General features: G+C 37.8%; 2 protein-coding genes and 1 non-coding gene across 3 annotated transcripts; all 3 read left to right on the plus strand.

The window, feature by feature from the left end:
• Positions 1-1202: 1202 nt before the first annotated feature.
• Positions 1203-4486, plus strand: LOC113732132 (cytochrome P450 87A3). Its single transcript, XM_027257775.2, has 9 exons — positions 1203-1483; positions 1890-2214; positions 2329-2478; positions 2660-2917; positions 3184-3273; positions 3374-3452; positions 3691-3797; positions 3921-4048; positions 4221-4486. The coding sequence occupies exons 1-9, from the start codon at positions 1287-1289 to the stop codon at positions 4312-4314; spliced, it is 1428 nt and encodes a 475-aa protein (XP_027113576.1). The 5' UTR covers positions 1203-1286; the 3' UTR covers positions 4315-4486.
• A 4055-nt stretch (positions 4487-8541) lies between these two features.
• On the plus strand, positions 8542-8648 carry LOC113733526 (small nucleolar RNA R71). The gene has a single exon (XR_003459038.1). It is a non-coding gene; the product is annotated as a small nucleolar RNA R71 (small nucleolar RNA).
• Positions 8649-16633: 7985 nt separating this feature from the next.
• On the plus strand, positions 16634-18000 carry LOC113728814 (uncharacterized acetyltransferase At3g50280-like). Its single transcript, XM_027253176.1, has 3 exons — positions 16634-16657; positions 16761-17021; positions 17599-18000. The coding sequence occupies exons 1-3, from the start codon at positions 16634-16636 to the stop codon at positions 17998-18000; spliced, it is 687 nt and encodes a 228-aa protein (XP_027108977.1).
• The last annotated feature ends 1404 nt before the right edge of the window (positions 18001-19404 follow it).

Genomic DNA, 19404 nt, shown 5'->3' on the forward strand with positions numbered 1-19404 from the left:
CTAACATAGGGCCTCACAAGTTCCATTTCGTACAAGTTGGTGTAAATTAATAATTTATTCTCAATCTATACCAAATTACCCTCAATTTACACTAAATGATACTCTCTTCGTCATATTGAAAGTGTCATATTATTCTTTTTCATCTGTTCTAAAATTAATGTCACTTATCACAATTAGCAATGAAAACTTTCGCCCATTTCCATCTCATGCCCTTAAATATATCAGATTCTTTTAATCTTTCAATGGACCCCAGAAAACTACAAAGAAGTGCACTTGATGGGTGTGAGTCCGAGAGCAAGTGCAAACAAGGGTCGTGTAAGATACTTTCGCAAAACAGCAAGAGACATTCTTGAGGCATGGATCCCACACGTCTTGTCACCATTCCATTATCTTTCTACCATTTGACAAGTTATAATGCATAGAAACTAAATAAAGGTATTGCCGGAACTTAGACCAAAACATTTGAAATCTTGGCACTGTTGAAAATAAGTGTGAGACCCAAAGTGCGACAAATAATTCAAGACAGAGGGAGTAATAATCAACTCATACCAAAGTGTATCTGATTTGCACCAAATAATAACAAATTAACATATACTAAACTGCATCTGATTTACAACAAATTGGATCTGATTCACACTGAAATCCTATTTATTTACACCAGAGGTCAATTTGTACGAAACACAAATTGTAAGGCCTCGGATCCCTCTCTATCCGCTGTGACCAAGCACTATAGGTCTTCACATTGACTTTCCACTATAGCCGATTTTTCCTTTGCCTCTTTATCAATTTCGGAAATGGAGCCTCACAAGTTCCATTTCGCACAAGTGTATAATAACAATTTATTCTCAATCTACACCAAATTGCCTTCAGCTTATACTAAATGACAATAATCAACTTATATTAAATGATAATAATCAACTGATACCAAAGTGTATCTGATTTACACCAATTAATAACAAATTAACATATACTAAACTGCACCTGATTTATATCAAACTGGTTTTGATTCGCACCAAATGCTACTAATTTACACAAGAGGTCAACTTATACGAAATTGTACGAAACACAAATTGTGAGGCCTCGGATCCATCAATTTCCTGTGAAATTTGGATCATCAGGTAATATGTCTATCGCCAATAATCTTACAGCGCGTCGTTACCAAAGCTTGCGCTCTCCATCTATTTAAGTTGCTCAAACTTCCAAATTCCTTATACAGCAAACAGTAACAATTTAGCTACTCTCTTTTCCTTTCTTTCCTTGCATTTCTGGTGCAACAACCACGGACCATGTTGTTTGCTTGTGCTATCATTGCTCTTATTGTTATACTTTTCAGCCACTGGGTATATAGGTGGAGAAACCCCAAGTGTAACGGGGTATTACCACCAGGTTCGATGGGACTACCAATTTTAGGAGAAACAATTCAGTACTTCACCCCTTATGCATCAGATGATGTTCCACCGTTCGTACAAAAAAGAGTGGCCAGGTATATCTAATCCCTCTTTTTCTTTGGTCGCCTATTTTTCTTCATACCCTTTTTTTCCCCAACTATCCGATACAGAATTCAAATCTTGAACTAGACAGTAGAGAAAACTCTAATACTCTCTCCTAATTATTGGGCCAACCTCAGTACTCCAGTGGTCATCTAACCATTTCTTAACTAGCTATCACATATATATTTTAACAATATTACAGCAGTAATAGTTATAAATTAAGAGATGTTATTTGTCTTTGTAACATATTATCATGTCATTTGTAACATAATATCATCAGCTGTAAGCTATATTATGTTACCATTTTTGTCAACTCTAGTATTCTTTCACATTTTATTTGTGCTTTGTTTTGCCTTTTCTTTGTTTCTTTTTTTTTTTTTTTCCTTTGGGAATTTTCAGGTACGGGCCAATTTTTCGCACGAGTATAGTTGGGCAGCCAATCGTTGTATCAACTGATGCTGATGTTAACTACCGTGTCTTCCAGCAAGAAGGTAATGCTTTCCAAATTTGGTATACTGAGAGTCTCTTCCAGATAATTGGGAAACAAAGTGTAGTTGCCCATCATGGAGACTTCCACAAGTACCTCAAGAGCTTAACGTTCAAGTTTGTTAGCCCCGAAGCCTTAAGAGAGAGGCTAATATATGAAATGGATGACAGCACTCAAGAATCTCTAAGTTCTTGGAGTAAACTTGGAAAATTAGATGCTAGAGATGGAACTGCAGAGGTAAATTAATTAGCATCCTACTATTTGATTATATTAATCAGGATGAATTCGGACAATACGTACAGAGGCGTTGCATGAAAAGTAGTAATTAATGAACAATCTCATTTTCTACAGTTGGTATTTAAATATGCTGCCAAGAAGATGCTTGGCTATGACGAAAGCAGGGATCGGCAAAAATTGAGAGACAGTTATAAGGCATTCATGGATGGCTTGATCTCATTTCCTCTCAACATCCCGGGAACACCGTTCCATGCTTGCTTACAAGTAATCAATTGTTGTTGTCGTTGTTCGTCATTTGGAATTCTTTTTATATTGAAAGATCGATGTTCATTATACCTAAAAAAAACAAAAAGATATTCATTATAAATATATGACTAAGTAAAATATTTATGCTTTCATATATGCTGTATCAGCTTGAACGAACTATATGATTTTCATTTTCCAGGGACGTAAGAAAGCAATGAAGGTCATCCACGACATCTTTGAGAAGAAGCGCTCAGGCAATAATGGCGCTACGAATGACTATGACTTTGCGGACCATTTACTCGAGGAAATAAAGAAAGAAGACACTTTTTTGAATGAAGAAATTGCGAGGGACTTGGTATTTTTGTTTTTATTTGCTGCCCATGAAACGACTTCAACATCTTTGACTGTGGCCTTGAGGTATCTAAATACCCATCCACGAGTTATGGCTGAACTAAAGGTCCATGACTTTCCGAAACAATTTCTCCCGTTGTTATCTGTATTTACCCTTCAATTCTCCAATTCTTGTCCAGGTTCAATACTTAAAAGGATTAATATTCTATATATATTGATAGATTTTTTTTTTTGGTCAAAGGTCAACTTATATATATATATATATATATATTTATATATACTGACTGATAGTGTACATTGTTATGATTGGATGTTTACACTAACAGAGTATGTAAGATTGTTCCATACTTAAATAGTCAATCATTTTTGTAGAGAGAGCACGAAAATATTCTTGAAAAGCGAGAAGCAAAAGATTCCGGTGTTTCATGGAAAGAGTACAAATCTATGACTTTCACACATATGGTATGTTTCAATTAACCAGACATTTCATTGTATCCATCATTTGAATCATATAGTGAGCGAGCTACACCATCTACATCTTAAGTTTTGTTGTCTACTGTAGGTTATCAATGAAACGGTTAGACTTGCAAATATTGCCCCTGGGATTTTGCGCAAAGTTGTCAAGGAAGTTGATGTAAAAGGTATACTTCAATCTGTCATTTGGCATCTTCTTGAAAATCATTTGTCGCACTTTCCTTGTTTTAGACCCATGGTTCCTTTCCAGAAAAAAGAGAAAGAAAAATTCTCTTTGATAACTACTTGGGTTGGGCATTTTTTCATGGGAGTAAAAATATAGGAAATAAATGATTGGTTTCCATTGTTCTTCCTTTCCTCCATTATAACTTACAGTTCCGACTAATAAGTGCGAATGATTTGCAGGGTATACAATTCCTGCTGGCTGGACGATAATGGTTTGTGCACCAGCTGTTCATTTGGATCCTAATCTATATGAAAACCCCCTTGAATTTAACCCATGGCGATGGGAGGTAATTTGATCATCGACAGATTCGAGTAATTTACACACAAGAAGGATAAACTTACGGAACAAAAGTTAAACAAAATCAAGTAAAAATAATTCAGGTTTTTTCTGCTTTCATTTCAATCAAAAGGGCAAAGAATTACACGTGGGATCAAAAAGTTTCATGGCATTTGCTGGTGGTACGAGGCTTTGTGTTGGTGCTGACTATGCAAAGGTGCAGATGTCACTTTTTCTGCATTACTTGGTCACACAATACACGTAAGGATTTCTAAATCACAATTCCCTTCATCTTCGCTTAAATACATATAGAAGCTAATTCTAATATATTATAAATTGATGTCAACATAACTTCTTCCGTTTTTTAATATGCATGATTGCAAGAAGAAAATGATAACTCATCAAAAAAAGCTTGTATAATTTGAAATTTCAGCTGGAGAGTTCTTCCTGGAGCTGAGAGAATCCGGACACCTACTGGTATCCAATTCCCCAAGGGATTGCCTATTGAGATTTCCAAGAACAAATAGATTTTCAGCAGGGCAGTTCTCCAGTGAATTTACCTTTCAGAAGCGTATTTGTGATGTAGTAATTTACTGTTGGTTGCAAAATTAATTAGTTTGCTTACTACTTTGGCTTGTAGTACATTGTAATATTGTAAGTGCCTAATAAACAACATTTTAGCTGGCGTCTTTCTTGAAACTACGGAGAGCGTTGTCCTTTTTCCTTTTTAGTTGCTTTCCTCTTCTCTAATGGTTGAAGATTTTATACTAGCTGCAGTTTGAGCTTGGACTAATTGTTTTTCTTCACTAAATCAATGCAATGATTTTATTTATGAGTACAAATCAAGCCAAGAAACAATATATACGTATATATATATATATATATATTGTTGCAGTTTCAAGAAACAATATATATAAATTTATATTTACTGCATATATATGTGCAGTAAGTATTACTCTTTCCATCCGGTAAAGTTTGTCGCACTTCACGAATTGTAATTTTTATTTACAGCGAATAGAATTTGAAACTTGATGTGTCATTTCTTATTTCGTGAAAAGCTAAGTGTTGTACCTGCACATAAAGCATTGTGGGGCCATGATACTTGTTCAATCCGGGGTTTTGTTCAAAATCTTTAGATATTTGAAAGTTTTATCAATAGTTTTCAAAATTTTACCAAATCTTAGATTATTGTTGTTTTAGTTTCTGGGTAACTGTTACATGCTACAAAAGTTATTGTTTTGTTTCCTTGATAATAGTCTGTGAGCCATTGCACTTTTACGAAGTGTCTGAGGAGTAAATGACTAAATGGAGAAATTAAATAGAAACATGATAGGCAACTTACATACCCCAGTGTTATTAAACTTGATTCGATCCAACGGTTCAACCGATCAACTAGATGAACCAGTAACTAAGTCGAGCTGGGTCATTCATTGGACTGTTCAAGCAATTAGATCATTGACTTGTCAATGGACCGACGGTTCAACCAATAAACCCAATGAACTCGCCGATTTTTCAAGGAATCCGGTTCATATGTTGTTATAGGAAAAATTTTGTGTAGATGATTCAATGAATGTTCAAACATGGAACTTTATGCATAGAAGTAGAGAGCAATCACCACTGGGCCAACAATTCATTTGTTAGTAGTTTTGTTCTTCTTATATTATATATTATATTTTTATTCTTATTTTATTTCTCCAAAACAAAATTTATTTAGAATCTTTTAATAACATTTTATTATTCCCCAAACTCTATAAGTTATGAAATGAACTTAAAAAATAATATATTACACAATTCATTTTAAAGATAAATATCGTTCTTAATAAACTTTTGCACTTAAAATTCATAAATAAACTAGATAATTACAAAGATAAAATTTTATACCTGAAATTTGGTGGATTACTAATTAAATTTAGGTTGTTAATACTTTAATTCTGATAAGAATTAATTATTCTATAATAAATTAGGCTAACTGAGCATTTATTATGACATAGTTTATTATAGTTTCAACCATATAAAAAATTATGAGACACGTATTTGAATTCCGGAAGGCACCCGACAACTAACAAAGAGTATCAGCTAAGACCACGCACATGATGCCCATTCTTCTTTCTTTCCCGACAAGCACCAAAGCAATACTGTGGAGGAGATGCATGGCCGATGCAGGTGAAGTTGCCGATGCATCTAATTTTTTAAAAGAAAAACATGAATGACCTCAAAATCACCAAAATCTAACTATTTTTTGCTTGAATTAAGAACATGCTTCCAAGTCTCCATCAAAGAACTATCAAGCTCTATGGAAGTAATTGATATAAAAAAATAAAAATAAAAAATAAAAAAACCTCTTGGGCCACACCTGATAATTTGATGGACACGAAGTTGGGGATAGTCATAATTTACCACACAAAGTGAAACTTATACAATTTGGCCCCTTAACTAGTTCTAATGCAGGCTGACAAATTACGAAAACAACTTGCATTTTGGAGGACTCCTCTGAATGAGTGTGACAGTCTTTTATGATAGGAATGGCCTGTGTGAAAGTATAGAAGTGAAATTAAGTTTAAGTAATCGGTTAGAAGTTGAACACATATGCTTTACAGATGAAAATGAAATGTGGTTAATTTATAACTCGCTTGTGGCTAAAAGATCTCACATAGTTTATGGAAATAATTTCTTGTTTTTATGGAATAAATACAAAATTTTCTAAATTATGTATATAAGGTACATAATGAAGATGTAAGTAGCAGTTGCCGATGTCAATTTCGTTGTGATAGTGCATGGTCGTTAACATTATTTCTTTAAGTATCGTTTCGCGATTAAGAGAATCAATAATACGATATTTGGTATGAAAGATGAAAAAATAATGAGGAATAGAAAAGAAAAAAGTCACACAAAGGTTAAAATAAATGTGGAATAGAAAAGAAAAAAAGTCACAGGAAGGTTGAAATCACTTTGTCAATAGTTTTGTAGAAAACATTGTGGCAAATGAAATATAAAATTTGATAATAGTACTACATTGGCTATATCAAAACAATGCAGAGGCACATGATTATACGTGAATACTTGTTTGATACAAGAAAGGGTATTTCGTTAAAGAAAAATACATGATACTAGGAAGAAACGAATCATTTAGATAGACTAACATACGTAGTACGAATAAGAAAGCATTCATTAAACAAATACGATAATCAAGGCAAATAACGACTTTTTGTTATACTGGATCTGTATCATCAAGCCAAATAACTTCCACTGCCAATATCTCATTTTATCTATCATCTCATAACACCTAACAAAGTATTTTCCTTAATGTAGAAATTTAATAACACAACTATGTAAGTACATATTTGTTTTAAACAATGGGCATATATACAAGCTAATATGTAAATCTAATTATTTTACTTTTCAAGTTAGTTAGTAAATCTTAACTTTTAATAGTAATACCAACTATGCATATGTATCATTCATTTAATCATGATAATATTTAAACTGTTCAAGTATATAGGATTAACTCTTACTAGAATAATCATTTTTTATTTCAACTTTTTATTTTCCCAATTCTTGTGGATAAATAATTGTTAAAATACCCGGGGTAACATAAAACCAAAAAAAAAAAAAAAATTAAGGGAGAGAGGTGCTTATGTGAAAAAATAGTTGTTACAATAGCTTTTTTTAAATGAATTTTTATATTTTCTTTTCCAATTGTTTTTACCTAAATTATTATCAAAATAGCAAAGAAAATATTTCCCTTAATGTAGCATACCAAAATTTTTATATTCTTTTAATGAGGCATAGGTTAGTGACATCTTTTGCATAGTTTTTTCTTAATTATTCATTACAGTTTAGAATGAGTTGGTACATTTTTTTATAGCCAAAAGAGTAAAAAATTTAAAAGTATTTTTGGATAGGGTATTATTCGAAATATTTTCCTCTTGTTCTTCCTTTTTTTTTATCTCTTAAGCCCAACATTAGAAGAACCATCATATTGTCTACCACTCCGAAAAGTAATTGTCATGTGATGCTCCCTTGGATTGACTTTGGTTTTGCTTGGTATTCTAGGGTTTACGGCATTGGCAATTTGACCAAATTGGACTTCTACATTTCTATACATTGAGGTTAATTAATCCATTCTTCCCTCTAGTCTTTCAAATCTCTCCAGGGTTGCTTTAGCAAATCTATCCATATTGCTATTGGTAGTGTTAGCTAATTTTTCAATGGCCATCTCTCATGAGAGTTTGGATTCAATGAGTGCTTGTTTTGATTGAAAATCTGGTGGATTGATTGATCTTTGTTGATTTCCTTGGTCTCTCCTCCCGAAATTTGGATGATTCCTCCACTGTTGATTGTAAGTGTTAGAATAAGGATTCTTTTGATTTAGCCAGTTGAAATTGTTCACATATTGTTCCTGTGCAATAGTAACACAATTAGTACTTTCATGATTTTCTCCACAAAGAGTACAACGTGCTACATTACTATTAGAAGTTGGACCAACCTCACCTTGTCTATTTTGCATTTTCACCACATTGTCCATTTTTGCACTTAACATGTTTAAAGTGTCCAATTCATTCATATGTGCATGGTTTTTACTGTTACCTCTCTCATTAACCCATTGGTAGTTATTGTCCACCATTTCTTCAATTAATTGTTGAACCTCATCGGCCGACTTTTCCATAAGTACTCCACTTGCAGCTACATCAATATAAGTTTTCATAGGATATATTAAACCATTGTAGAAGATCTAACCAATTAGCCACTGGAGAAGTCCATTTTGTGGACATCTCCGTTGTAACTCTTTGTATCTCTCCCAAGCCTCATATAATGATTCACCATCCTACAGAGCAAAACTTGTTATTTGCATGCATAGTTTAGCAGTTTTTTCAGGTGGAAAGTACTTATTCAAGAAAGCCTTAGATTAATGGGCCCAAGTAGTGAAAGTGTTTTGTGCATGTGAATTAAGCCTTACCTTAGCCTTATCTCTTAAAGAGAAAGGAAACAATTGAACCTTTATAGTATCATCACCTACTCCAAAATATTAGCTAAATGAGCATTAGGATCCTCCGTTATATTACCTCCAAATTGTTCTTGTTGGAGCATTTGAATCAATGTCGGCTTAATCTCAAAGTTATTTGCATTGACTGCTGATCGTGCTATATTTGTTTGAGATCCTTTCGTAGATGGCAAAGCAAAATCTCTCAAGACTTGTTGATTGTGATTTGCACATTCCTCCGCCATTTCTTCTAAATGAGGCAATTCAATGACAATTTCACCTTCACTTTCCACTTCTTGTTGTTAAGCTTGTTGTCAAGCTAAACGCCTTCTCCTAATTTGCCGTTTTCTCAATTTCTGGATCAAATGGTAGTATGTTACAGAGAGATTGGTGCATGCACTACAAAACACCAAAGTTAAGAAGAATTAGTACAAATTCTACTACTTAATATAAACTAGTAAATTGGCACGTTTACATAAGGAAAATTAAAATTGAAACAAGTTTAGATTAATAAAGCTTGTTTTTGTCCTAATATTATCTAAAATCCTTGGCAACAGCACCCAAAACTTGACGTGGTCTACGCTTTAAAGTTAAATTCTCCCAATTATCAATCAATTTTTGCCTTTATACCCCAATTTTTTGCAAGTATACAGATCGTGTATTGAGTATAGTGATAATTAGGGGTCGATCCCACAAGGGCTTGATGAAGTACTATTGATTTTTAACTTATTTTGTTGTCTAAACACCGATTAAGTAAATAAACAAGAAATATAAAGGATTAGGCAGTACAATCGGCCATTAAACATAATATAATACTGGCCGTAGGGTGGTACAACCAACCATGTAGGCGGTAGATAACAAGAATTAAATCAAAAGCAAAGAACAAGTTAGATTAAGGTAGCTTAAGATTCAAATAAAGAGAAATGCTAAAGATTAGAATCCCTTATAACTCAAAGCAAGTACTTAACTTGGATGATTAGGATTATTGATTTGCGACTTGTTAAGGAAGTAATTTCCGGAATTGTATGTATATTGCTTTCACAAATAAACAAAGATACTTATACTAAATCTTCACCTATTGACATGATAAATTAATTTAGCACAAGTTCATGAAACTCAAAGAAATTTCAAGCTTGAATTCACTTAGACGCATCTCCTACTGACATGAAAATGCAAACTAAGGTTCATATATCTTGAACTATACATGCAAGGCAATTTCAAGCACAAACTTAACACATGCTTGGATGATTTATAATTAGTGATCAATAACCATAAATGTGAGATTCAAATATATGAACTAACAAGTTCACAAATCACCCTTGAATCAACTCAAGTGAACACAAGCTAAGAAGCTATAAGTTCATCTTTCTCTCTAAGAAGAAAGAGTTTAATTACTCATATGTATTACACACGAAACTTGTATTGTAAGACATGAAGGAACTTAAAGAAATAAAGAGTAAGGGATTAAGAAGACTTCTTCAAATGATGAAACAAGTTCCTTAATCTTCTCTTCACAACTTTGTAGTTCAATTACAAGTTCACATCAATATTTTCTCAAAAGAGAACTTCTCGCTTGATGCTAAAGCTAACTTAACTAGTTTCTCTACTCTATTTATCATCTATGATTTTTAATATATCTACCTTACTCTCCTCTCCTCAAAATGAATGGAATACATGGAGTATTTATTGAAGATTTTTGGGAGAAAAAGTCACAAATGAAAATACATAAAGCTGTTTTTTGATTCTTCAAGTCTTAATCATACAGCTATTCTCTAATAAATTGAGTTGGAAAAAAGTTGGAAATCGAACTGCAAGTGGGCCTGTCTTTATCAGGGATCCGTAAGTCACAACTTGCAGATTGCCTTGCAGATTGGGCTCCCCTGTCTCCACTGAGAGAGAAATACTAGATGATCACTTCCTTTGCTACCGCCTAACATTTCTGATTAGTGAATCATGTCCGAATGTGCAAAAGTTGAATTTTTCATTGCAATTTTGAAGCTTTAAATTCTCCAACTTTTAATCACTTGCTTCCTTTGTAATTGAATTTCATTGCAATCATCTCAATTTGAATTTTTGTAATTTTCACGTGCTTCAATTCCCTACAAAAATTATCAAAAAGTGCATTAATTTTGCTCAAAAGCATTTTCCAATTCAATTCCTCATGCTAAATGCATGTTGATGCTGCTGCCAAAAACAAGATTCGAGCTGAGCCGCGACGAGCTGAGCGAGCTGATGGGCCGAACTGACAGGGAGAGAATGAACAACCTGTCCTGCAGAGAGAAAAATAAACGGAGGGGGCTAACTCCCCCGAGTAACTCCCACGACGGGCTGAGCGAGCTGAGAGGGAGCGAGCTGGCAAGCTGGCCAGGGAGCCAAAGACATAGTCCGAGCGGAGCTGCTACGAGCCGGGTTGGCTGAGTGTAGCCGAGCTGGGCGGGGGAAATTGAGCAGGCAGCCCTGCAAAGCAAGAACAACGGCGGGGCTGAAGTCCCCGGAGTAGCTCCGACGGTCAAGTCAGTAGAGCTTATGAGTAAGGTAACAGTATAGAGTACTGTAGATGGTGTACCTTGAAGTGTTGTGTGGTGCTATATTTATAGACTGGAGGGTGGGAGTTCCCTTATAGGATTTTGAGTCCTAGTCAAGGGGGAGTCTTGCTAGGGTTTTACCCGTGGATCCCGAAAGGCTTGGGATGCGCGGCCCAATAAGCCCACATGGCTTGCGGGGCGGTGGAAACGGCCGAACTGATACTCTCTATGTCCGAGCTACTCTGACCAAGCTGCCATATCACAGCATCCGATCTGACACGTGGCATCTGTAGATTGGTTGGCCGAGCTGACAGGTCATCATGTCCGAACTGACACGTGGCTATTGGGAAATTTGCCCCACTACACTAGCCCCCCTTTGAGTCTAGAGTCATCGAAAAGTCGCATGAGTCTGGACCAAGTTTCGAGACGAATAGTCAGTTCGGTGTGGGACCCATGATTTCACGATTGCGGCCCTTGCTCGAGCAACTTGTAAGACCGAACTGAGTAGGACCAGTCCTTTTTTGTATGAACTCCTCCTTTGTAAATAGACTCTTGTGGACTGAATAGACTTTTGTTTCTTCTATACTTAGCAAAATTTTTCATCCATGTCTTTCTTATCATACTGTTTAAATACACTTGTGCGAACAGACCCCGAGCCGGCGCGCGATCTGACTTTCAACTAATGCAAAATAGTTCATACATTTGGGCAAAAAGATAGACCCATGCGCGACCTGACTTCTAACTTGTGAAAAATTGTTCAACCTCAACTAAATACATTTGTCCGAACTGGATTCTAACTTGTTCAGAGCTATGCCAAACAACTCAGGTCATGTATGGACAGAGTGAGTGTGATTTAATGAAAGAGCCTCATACTCGGACTCGTTATTGGTGGCATTGATGTCGAACCTCAAGACGCGAGCCCATTCTTCTCCCGTAGGGCTGATTAGGAGGAGCCCGACTCCACACCCTTGCTTGATGCTCTATCGGTATACAATATCCAGGATGGGATGGCCTGTTCGGCAACCTCCTTGGTCTCTTCGGCCTGTACAGCCTCTCTGGCTTGTCCGATCTCAGCAGCTTCTCCGTCCTGTTTGGCTTCGGCTGCTCCTCTGGTCTGCTCGGTTTCGGCTGCCTTTATGGCTTGTGTGACCTCGGCAACTTCTCCGGCCTGCTCGGCCTCAGCCTCGTCTCCGGTCAGTTCGGCCTTGGCTGCTCTCTCGGCCTGTGTGACCTCGACAGCTTCTCCGGCCTGTTCGGCCTCAGCTGTGTCTCCGGTCAGCTCGGCCTGGACTGTTTTTGTGGCCTGTGTGACCTCGGCAGCTTCTCCGGCCTTCTGCCTCAACTCGCGCAAGAGCTTCCTTGGCCTATTTGGCCTTAGCTAACTCAACGCGAGCCTCTCCGGCCTCTCCTGTGCGCTTTTCAAGCGATTGGCTTCCTCTGCATTAGCTTTCTCGTGAGCTCGATTCAGCGTCTCCCGAACTGACTTGGGAGGTCTCTCCACGAACTCGGTGTAAAGTTTCTGCTTGCGCAATCCGTTAATGAAGGCGGCCATGACGACCTTATCGTCCCGATCCCGGACCTGGAGAGACTCGTCGTTGAATCGCACAATGTATTCCCGCAGTGACTCCTCAAGCTTTTGATGGATTGTCAGCAGGTGAGCAGTGCTCTTGGAAAAGGCTCGCGACGAAATGAACTGAGTTGAGAACAGTAGCGCGAGCTGGCTGAAGGACCGAACTGACCTGGAAGGTAGTCCCTGGAACCACTGGCGCGTCTTTCCCTCCAGGAATATTGGAAAGGTCTTGCATCTGACCGCATCCGCGGCTGTTTGCAGGCGCATTTGCGTCATGAATGCGAACAAGTGATCTTCCGGGTCCGTGGTCGCATCATAGGACTTCATGGAAGGAATCTTGAACTTTGCGGGCAACGGATAATCTTCGATATCTGGTATGAAGGTTGAAGCGGTGTACCTGTTCTCCAACAGATCCAGTTCATCCTGCATCTGGTATTCCTCCTTCCTGAGAGGGAACTCCATCCGCGGGAGCCCGGGGATGGGCTCCGGGTGATCAGTTCGGGAGTTCTTGTGGGAGGACTGCAGAACCTCAACCTGCTCACGTGTGAGCTCCTTCCGTGCCCTCTTCGGTCGGGGGTTAGGGCTCCCTGTTTTAGATTCCGACGGCCCAGTTCCGTTCGCCCTTCGTGCCCTGCGTTCCTAGCCGGGATGATCCCCGGATTGTCCCTTCAGATAATTCACAATGGCTTCGAAGGTAGGCAGATTCGCCACCACTGACTGCACCAGCTGCTCTGGCGGGATCCGCGAGAGCTCAATCCTCTCGTTCTCCAAGATTGGATCTTGACGGGGGTGTTGTGGATCACTCTGCTTGTTCCCCATAGATCCGTCCACGTTCCTCTGCGATCTAGTTTTCGGTATGTTTTCACAAAAGAGAGTAACTCGTTCCCACAAACGGCGCCAATTGATGCGGCTGCCAAAAACAAGATCCGAGCTGAGCTGCGACGAGCTGAGCGAGCTGAGAGGGAGCGATGGGCCGAACTGACAGGGAGAGAACGAACGACCTGTCCTGCAGAGAGAAAAATAAACGGAGGGGGCTAGCTCCCCGGAGTAACTCCCACGACGGGCTAAGCGAGTTGAGAGGGAGCGAGCTAGCGGGCTGGCCAGGGAGCCAAAGACAGTCCGAGCGGAGCTGCTACGAGCCGGGTTGGCTGAGTGTAGCCGAGCTGGGAGGGGGAAATTGAGCAGGCAGCCCTGCAAAGAAAGAACAAAAGCGGGGCTGAAGTCCCCGGAGTAGCTCCGACGGTCAAGTCAGTAGAGCTTATGAGTAGGGCAACAGTATAGAGTACTGTAGATGGTGTATCTTGAAGCGTTGTGTGGTGCTATATTTATAGACTGGAGGGATGGAGTTTCTTTATCGGATTTTGAGTCCTAGTCAAGGGGGAGTCTTGCTAGGATTTTACCCGTGGATCCCGAAAGGCTTGGGAGGCGCGGCCCATTAAGCCCACATGGCTTGCGGGGCAGTGGGAATGGCCGAACTAATACTCTCTATGTCCGAGCTGCTCTAACCGAGCTGCCATATCACAGCATCCGATCTGACACGTGGCATCCGTAGATTGGTTGGCCGAGCTAACAGGTCATCATGTCCGAACTGACACGTGGCTATTAGGATATTTGCCCCACTACACATGTTAACTAAAAAGAGCTTAATTTAATCATTTTTAATTAAAAACACACTTAAAAATAAATCAAATGACTACATAAAAACTAGTAAAATAATTACTTGTCAGCTAGCTTAGGTCCAAAGAGGTGTAATAGGAATGGAGTCTGTGGCTGTCCAATATGTATCTCAATGTTTTATCAAACCCAAGTACACTACAGAAGGATCAAAACAACCAATGTTCTTGCCACCATATGAATTGATATTGGTCTTTGCACAATATATGCAGAAGGGCCTTCTTTTTGCAAAGCCACCGGGATTTGACACGAACCAAATTTGAGAACTTGTGCAAAAGATCAATGAATCTTTTTCTCTCACCCTTGTTCATTTCTATCCATTAGCAGGTCGTCTTGTAACACTAAAAAAAGAACAAAGTACTGACTTGGCAATTTAAATTGACTGCAATAAAGGATTCGGGGCTCGATTTATTCATGATGTACTTTCACCAACATATGTTCTTGGGATTGTGAGATCATTGTTTGATCACAAGAGATCAATCAACTATGATAGTTGTTTGTGCTGATTTTTACTGATCTACAAACAATTGCCGATAAAGTGATGGTTGTTAGCGTGCCACCTAGTTTGTGCGAGAAAAACTAGGAATACCTTATGAAAGAATTGATTTGGTAGGGGTGAGAATGCACCGATTTTACTGACTTCTAAGACAACTGCTGCTCGTCCTGCCTTAGTAATCTCAAGGACTTAAAATTCGTGCTAAGAGTAACTGGTCACAAGGAAAGAGTAATGAAACAAGAACTGAAAACTAAAGTTGATGAACTATGAAACATAAAATGTGCTGGAAAACTCATTAGGATTACTTGAAATTGGAAAGAATTCTCAAATTAAACTTGCCTGTTTGTACAAAGATAAACGTGAAACAGATAAAAATTTGGAATAGAAATGAACTGATTGCATGAAAATTTAGAAATCCTAGAAATTAGCCTAAATCTTCTAAGAAAGCTATGAAAATCCTAATTCTAGCCTATGATTTCTAAGAAAAGCTGTTTTAAAGTGAAAGAAGCACCAGATTTGACATTTTTGTGGAGTGAAAGTCGCGTCTCAATCTGTTTATAGATGTGTAGTTTTCCCTCAAATTTAGCAACTTAACCCCCTTAATGCCCATGTTATACTCCATGTCAGCCATAATGGTCTCCAAACAAGGGTAGTGTTAACTGCCCATTCCCAAATCTTGGGGATCATGTAACTACCTCAGCTCTAATTTATAGGAACATGAGCTGATGCACCCGTCTTTTCCCAGCCAATTGCCACCATCAGCTCTACTTTTATCTATACTTGATCTACTATATCAGCTCCGTTTGTATTGGCACCCTCATCAATTAGTATTGGCAGTACTCCTTTGCACACATCGTTGAATATGTAAATATCGGCCATCGTTAGCGATTTGCCATGGAACCTTTATTACTCACACCTATCAGCCTTGAACTGGTGTCGCTAACAATACATTCCTAACTGCTAATTTTTGAAGACCAGTTATCAATCAAGCCTCCATGTGACCTTATATGCCACAATTGATGAGCTCCTTGTGATACAGCCGATTGTCTCCACGATGATTATTGATGACCTGTCGACCCTACATAGATTCCCTAGCATAATCGGCTTCCTTTCTCCATTTTCTACTTACACATATCAGCATATCTTCGTGCATACCGATAGATGTATGAATATCAGCCATCATACCAATTACTGATCAACTTCAAAAAGATGCTACCGATAAGTTCCTATTAGCCGATTACGATTAATCAATACCGGGTGAATATCAACCATGATGCCGGTTATTAATTGGTTTTAAATAAATGTTGCCAATAAGTTGTAAATATTGCACCAACAATGGTCACACAAAACCTTTGCTGACCATTCAAGTCACTGAATTGATAGATGGGATCTTCATTGGATGCTCCACGAACCATGGCCTTATCTTAAGTTGCCTTTAATCTTAAGATTGGCTTCATGAACAATCAACGTTTAGCTGCAGTTAGTTTGCTTGTCTAGAAGATCACTATCCAAAGGGATTGGCCATTCGTAGTTGTTAAAAACATATAAAGGGAATAAACAACCAATTGCTCCAGCTTAGGACCAAAGAGGTGTAATAAGAATGGAGTCTGCGGCTGTCCAATATGTATCTGAATGTTTTATCAAACCAAAGTACACGCTAGAAGGGTCAAAACAACCAATGTTCTTGTCAACATGTGACTTGATTGGTCTTTACATAATATATGCAGAAGTTCCTTCTTTTTGCAAAGCCACTAGGATTTGACATGAACCAACTTGGAGAACTTGTGCAGAAGATCAAGGAATCTTTTTGTCTTACCCTTGTTCATTTCTATCCATTAGCGGGTCGTCTTGCAACACTAAAAAAAGAAGAGAGTATAGACTTGGCAATTTACATTGCCTGCAATAAAGGTTTCAGGGCTCGATTTATCCACGCATCGCTAGACCTGGCTATAGATGATATACTTTCACCAACATATGCTCCTGGGAATGTGAGATCACACAAAGTCAATCAACTATTATGGCCACACAAAGTCTTTGTTGACCATTCAAGTCACTGAATTGATAGATAGAATCTTCATTGGATGCTCCATGTACCATATGGTTGTGGATGGAACATCTCTCTGGCATTTCTTGAACTCTTGGTAGAAAATATTCAAAGCCGGGGGAGAACAAGTGTAATCTCAAGACCTCCAATACATGATCATCGATTGTTTTCTCAAGAACGATATATTCCATTTTTTAGCCTGCCACTAACTCACGACTAGCATGGTCAAGTCATTATCAACAGAGATGAAGTAGATAAAGCGCCAGAAGATGTGATTAGGGAAAGAATATTCCATTTCTCATCAGAGTCAGTGGCAAAGCTGAAAGCAAAAACAAATGTTGAATACAATACCACTGAGATTTCCTCCTTGCAAGCATTGTTGGCTCATCTTTGGAGATGTATAACAAGGGCTCAAAACTTTCAGTCATATCAAAAAAAAAAAAATCTTCGACATTGTCAGAAATGAGAGATCCAGGTCAGTTCCACCTAAGTCTCAGAACTGCTTCAGTAACTATCTATAGGCAACGTCAACAAAAGCTGACTATGGTGAATTGCTGGAACAAAGCCTAGGATGGGCAGTGTGGTTATTGCATCATGCAGTGATCAATCAGACACGTGTATCACATGAACAGATCGAATCATGGCTTCAATCCGGAGAACTACTTCGGGCTAGTGATCCGCCTGATGCCTATAGCAAACTCTTGGGATGCTCTCTACGATTCAACATGTATGTAACAGAATTTGGACTTGGGAAACCTGTCGCAGTTCTAAACGGGAGCACAAATAAATTTGACGGGAAACTAATAGTGAATCCAGGAGCCGAAGAAGGGGGAAGCATGGACTTTGGGATTTGCCTTCTACTTCATGTAATGACTTCTCTTGTATCTGACAAGGAGTTAATGAGACAGTCGCTTAGCTTATGAAGGCCAATTTCAGATTAACAGCTCTATGTAACAAGATCAAAATGGGTGCTTTAGCCTCTAGTGCCCGTGAAATATTTCCCTCTACCTTTTACTGAGTTAAAGTTTGTTCTTCCTTTAACTTGTGCAGTTTAATTGCTTTTACTTTAGTGGATGATACTATTTCAAAGCTTGTTATGATAATCAATAGCAGATGATGTGGTGATATTGTAAATCACTAGTCTTTGGTTGTGAATTGCTGTGCTTATATTGGCATATGCCAATTTTCCACTGGTGGAAATCCTAATTGTCATCTCCAGAGAAAGTAACTAGGGTCCTTGCTCCTTTTTGCCATTATACTTGGTATATGTCACGTCTCCTTCTAAACAATTTCAGAAAGAAAGCTATACGTCCAGGGAAGGAAATGATAGTGCGATTTCATGTTTAACCAAAATAATGTCATTCTCCCATAATCAAAAGATTAGGATTAAAAATTCAAACCAAATCAATTTTCTTTGTACGTAAAAGTTAAATATATCATAAACAGTAAGCAGCGTATTAGTTCTGGAGTCTACATGCTGTTGCCATATTAAATGTGAGCTATGACATTGGAGGAGATTAAAGGATGCAGGTATATATGCAACCGAAATCACAAGTGGACTTTGGAGGATTTTGGTTCTTGAAAATGTAATATACGTATCAAAGAGGGGTCACGCATCAAAAGTACAACTATTGGATGAAGTAGTATAGAACTAGGAGGTGAACACCGCTCAATGCGCGGTGTGAATTTCAGTCTTGCCCAAAAAATGCCCAAACATCTAAGTTGAACACTGTAGTTAAGCATAAGAAGTTATGTTTAGTTGTTTATAAAGTTTGTGTTTAACACAATGGAGGGGGAAAAATGAATAGGAATTTCAGTCTTGCCCAAAAAATGCCCAAACATCTAAGTTGAACACTGTGGTTAAGCATAAGAAGTTATGTTTATATGTTTATAGAGTTTGTGTTCAACACAATGGAGGAGGAAAAATGAATAGTGAAACAATTGAGATGAATAGATAATGAAAATGATTAATATGTTCCTTGTTCATGAATAGCATTCAAAGAAAAAAAAAAAAAAAGAGAGACATAGTTGAGTAGGTAGTAGTAGCTTTTCCAAAATTTGAGTTGCATTTGAGATTGTTAATCTTATATTTATTGGGATAATAGAAGATATGGGAGGATACAAATTGAATATGGATATATTTAGCTGCCTTTACCAATTTGTAGATTGACTATACTATGGCATGATGGAGCTTGATTCAACATCTTGTAAAACTACATTGCTTCTTATTTTTTCTTTATGGAAATGTCCTTTTTCCCTGCGATTTTTCATATGCAGATGTGAAAGTTGGCAAATAAATATTTTTGAACAAAACATTCTGGAACAAA

Source organism: Coffea arabica, chromosome 2e (genome assembly GCF_036785885.1).
Source record: "Coffea arabica cultivar ET-39 chromosome 2e, Coffea Arabica ET-39 HiFi, whole genome shotgun sequence".
Taxonomy (NCBI): Eukaryota; Viridiplantae; Streptophyta; class Magnoliopsida; order Gentianales; family Rubiaceae; genus Coffea; species Coffea arabica.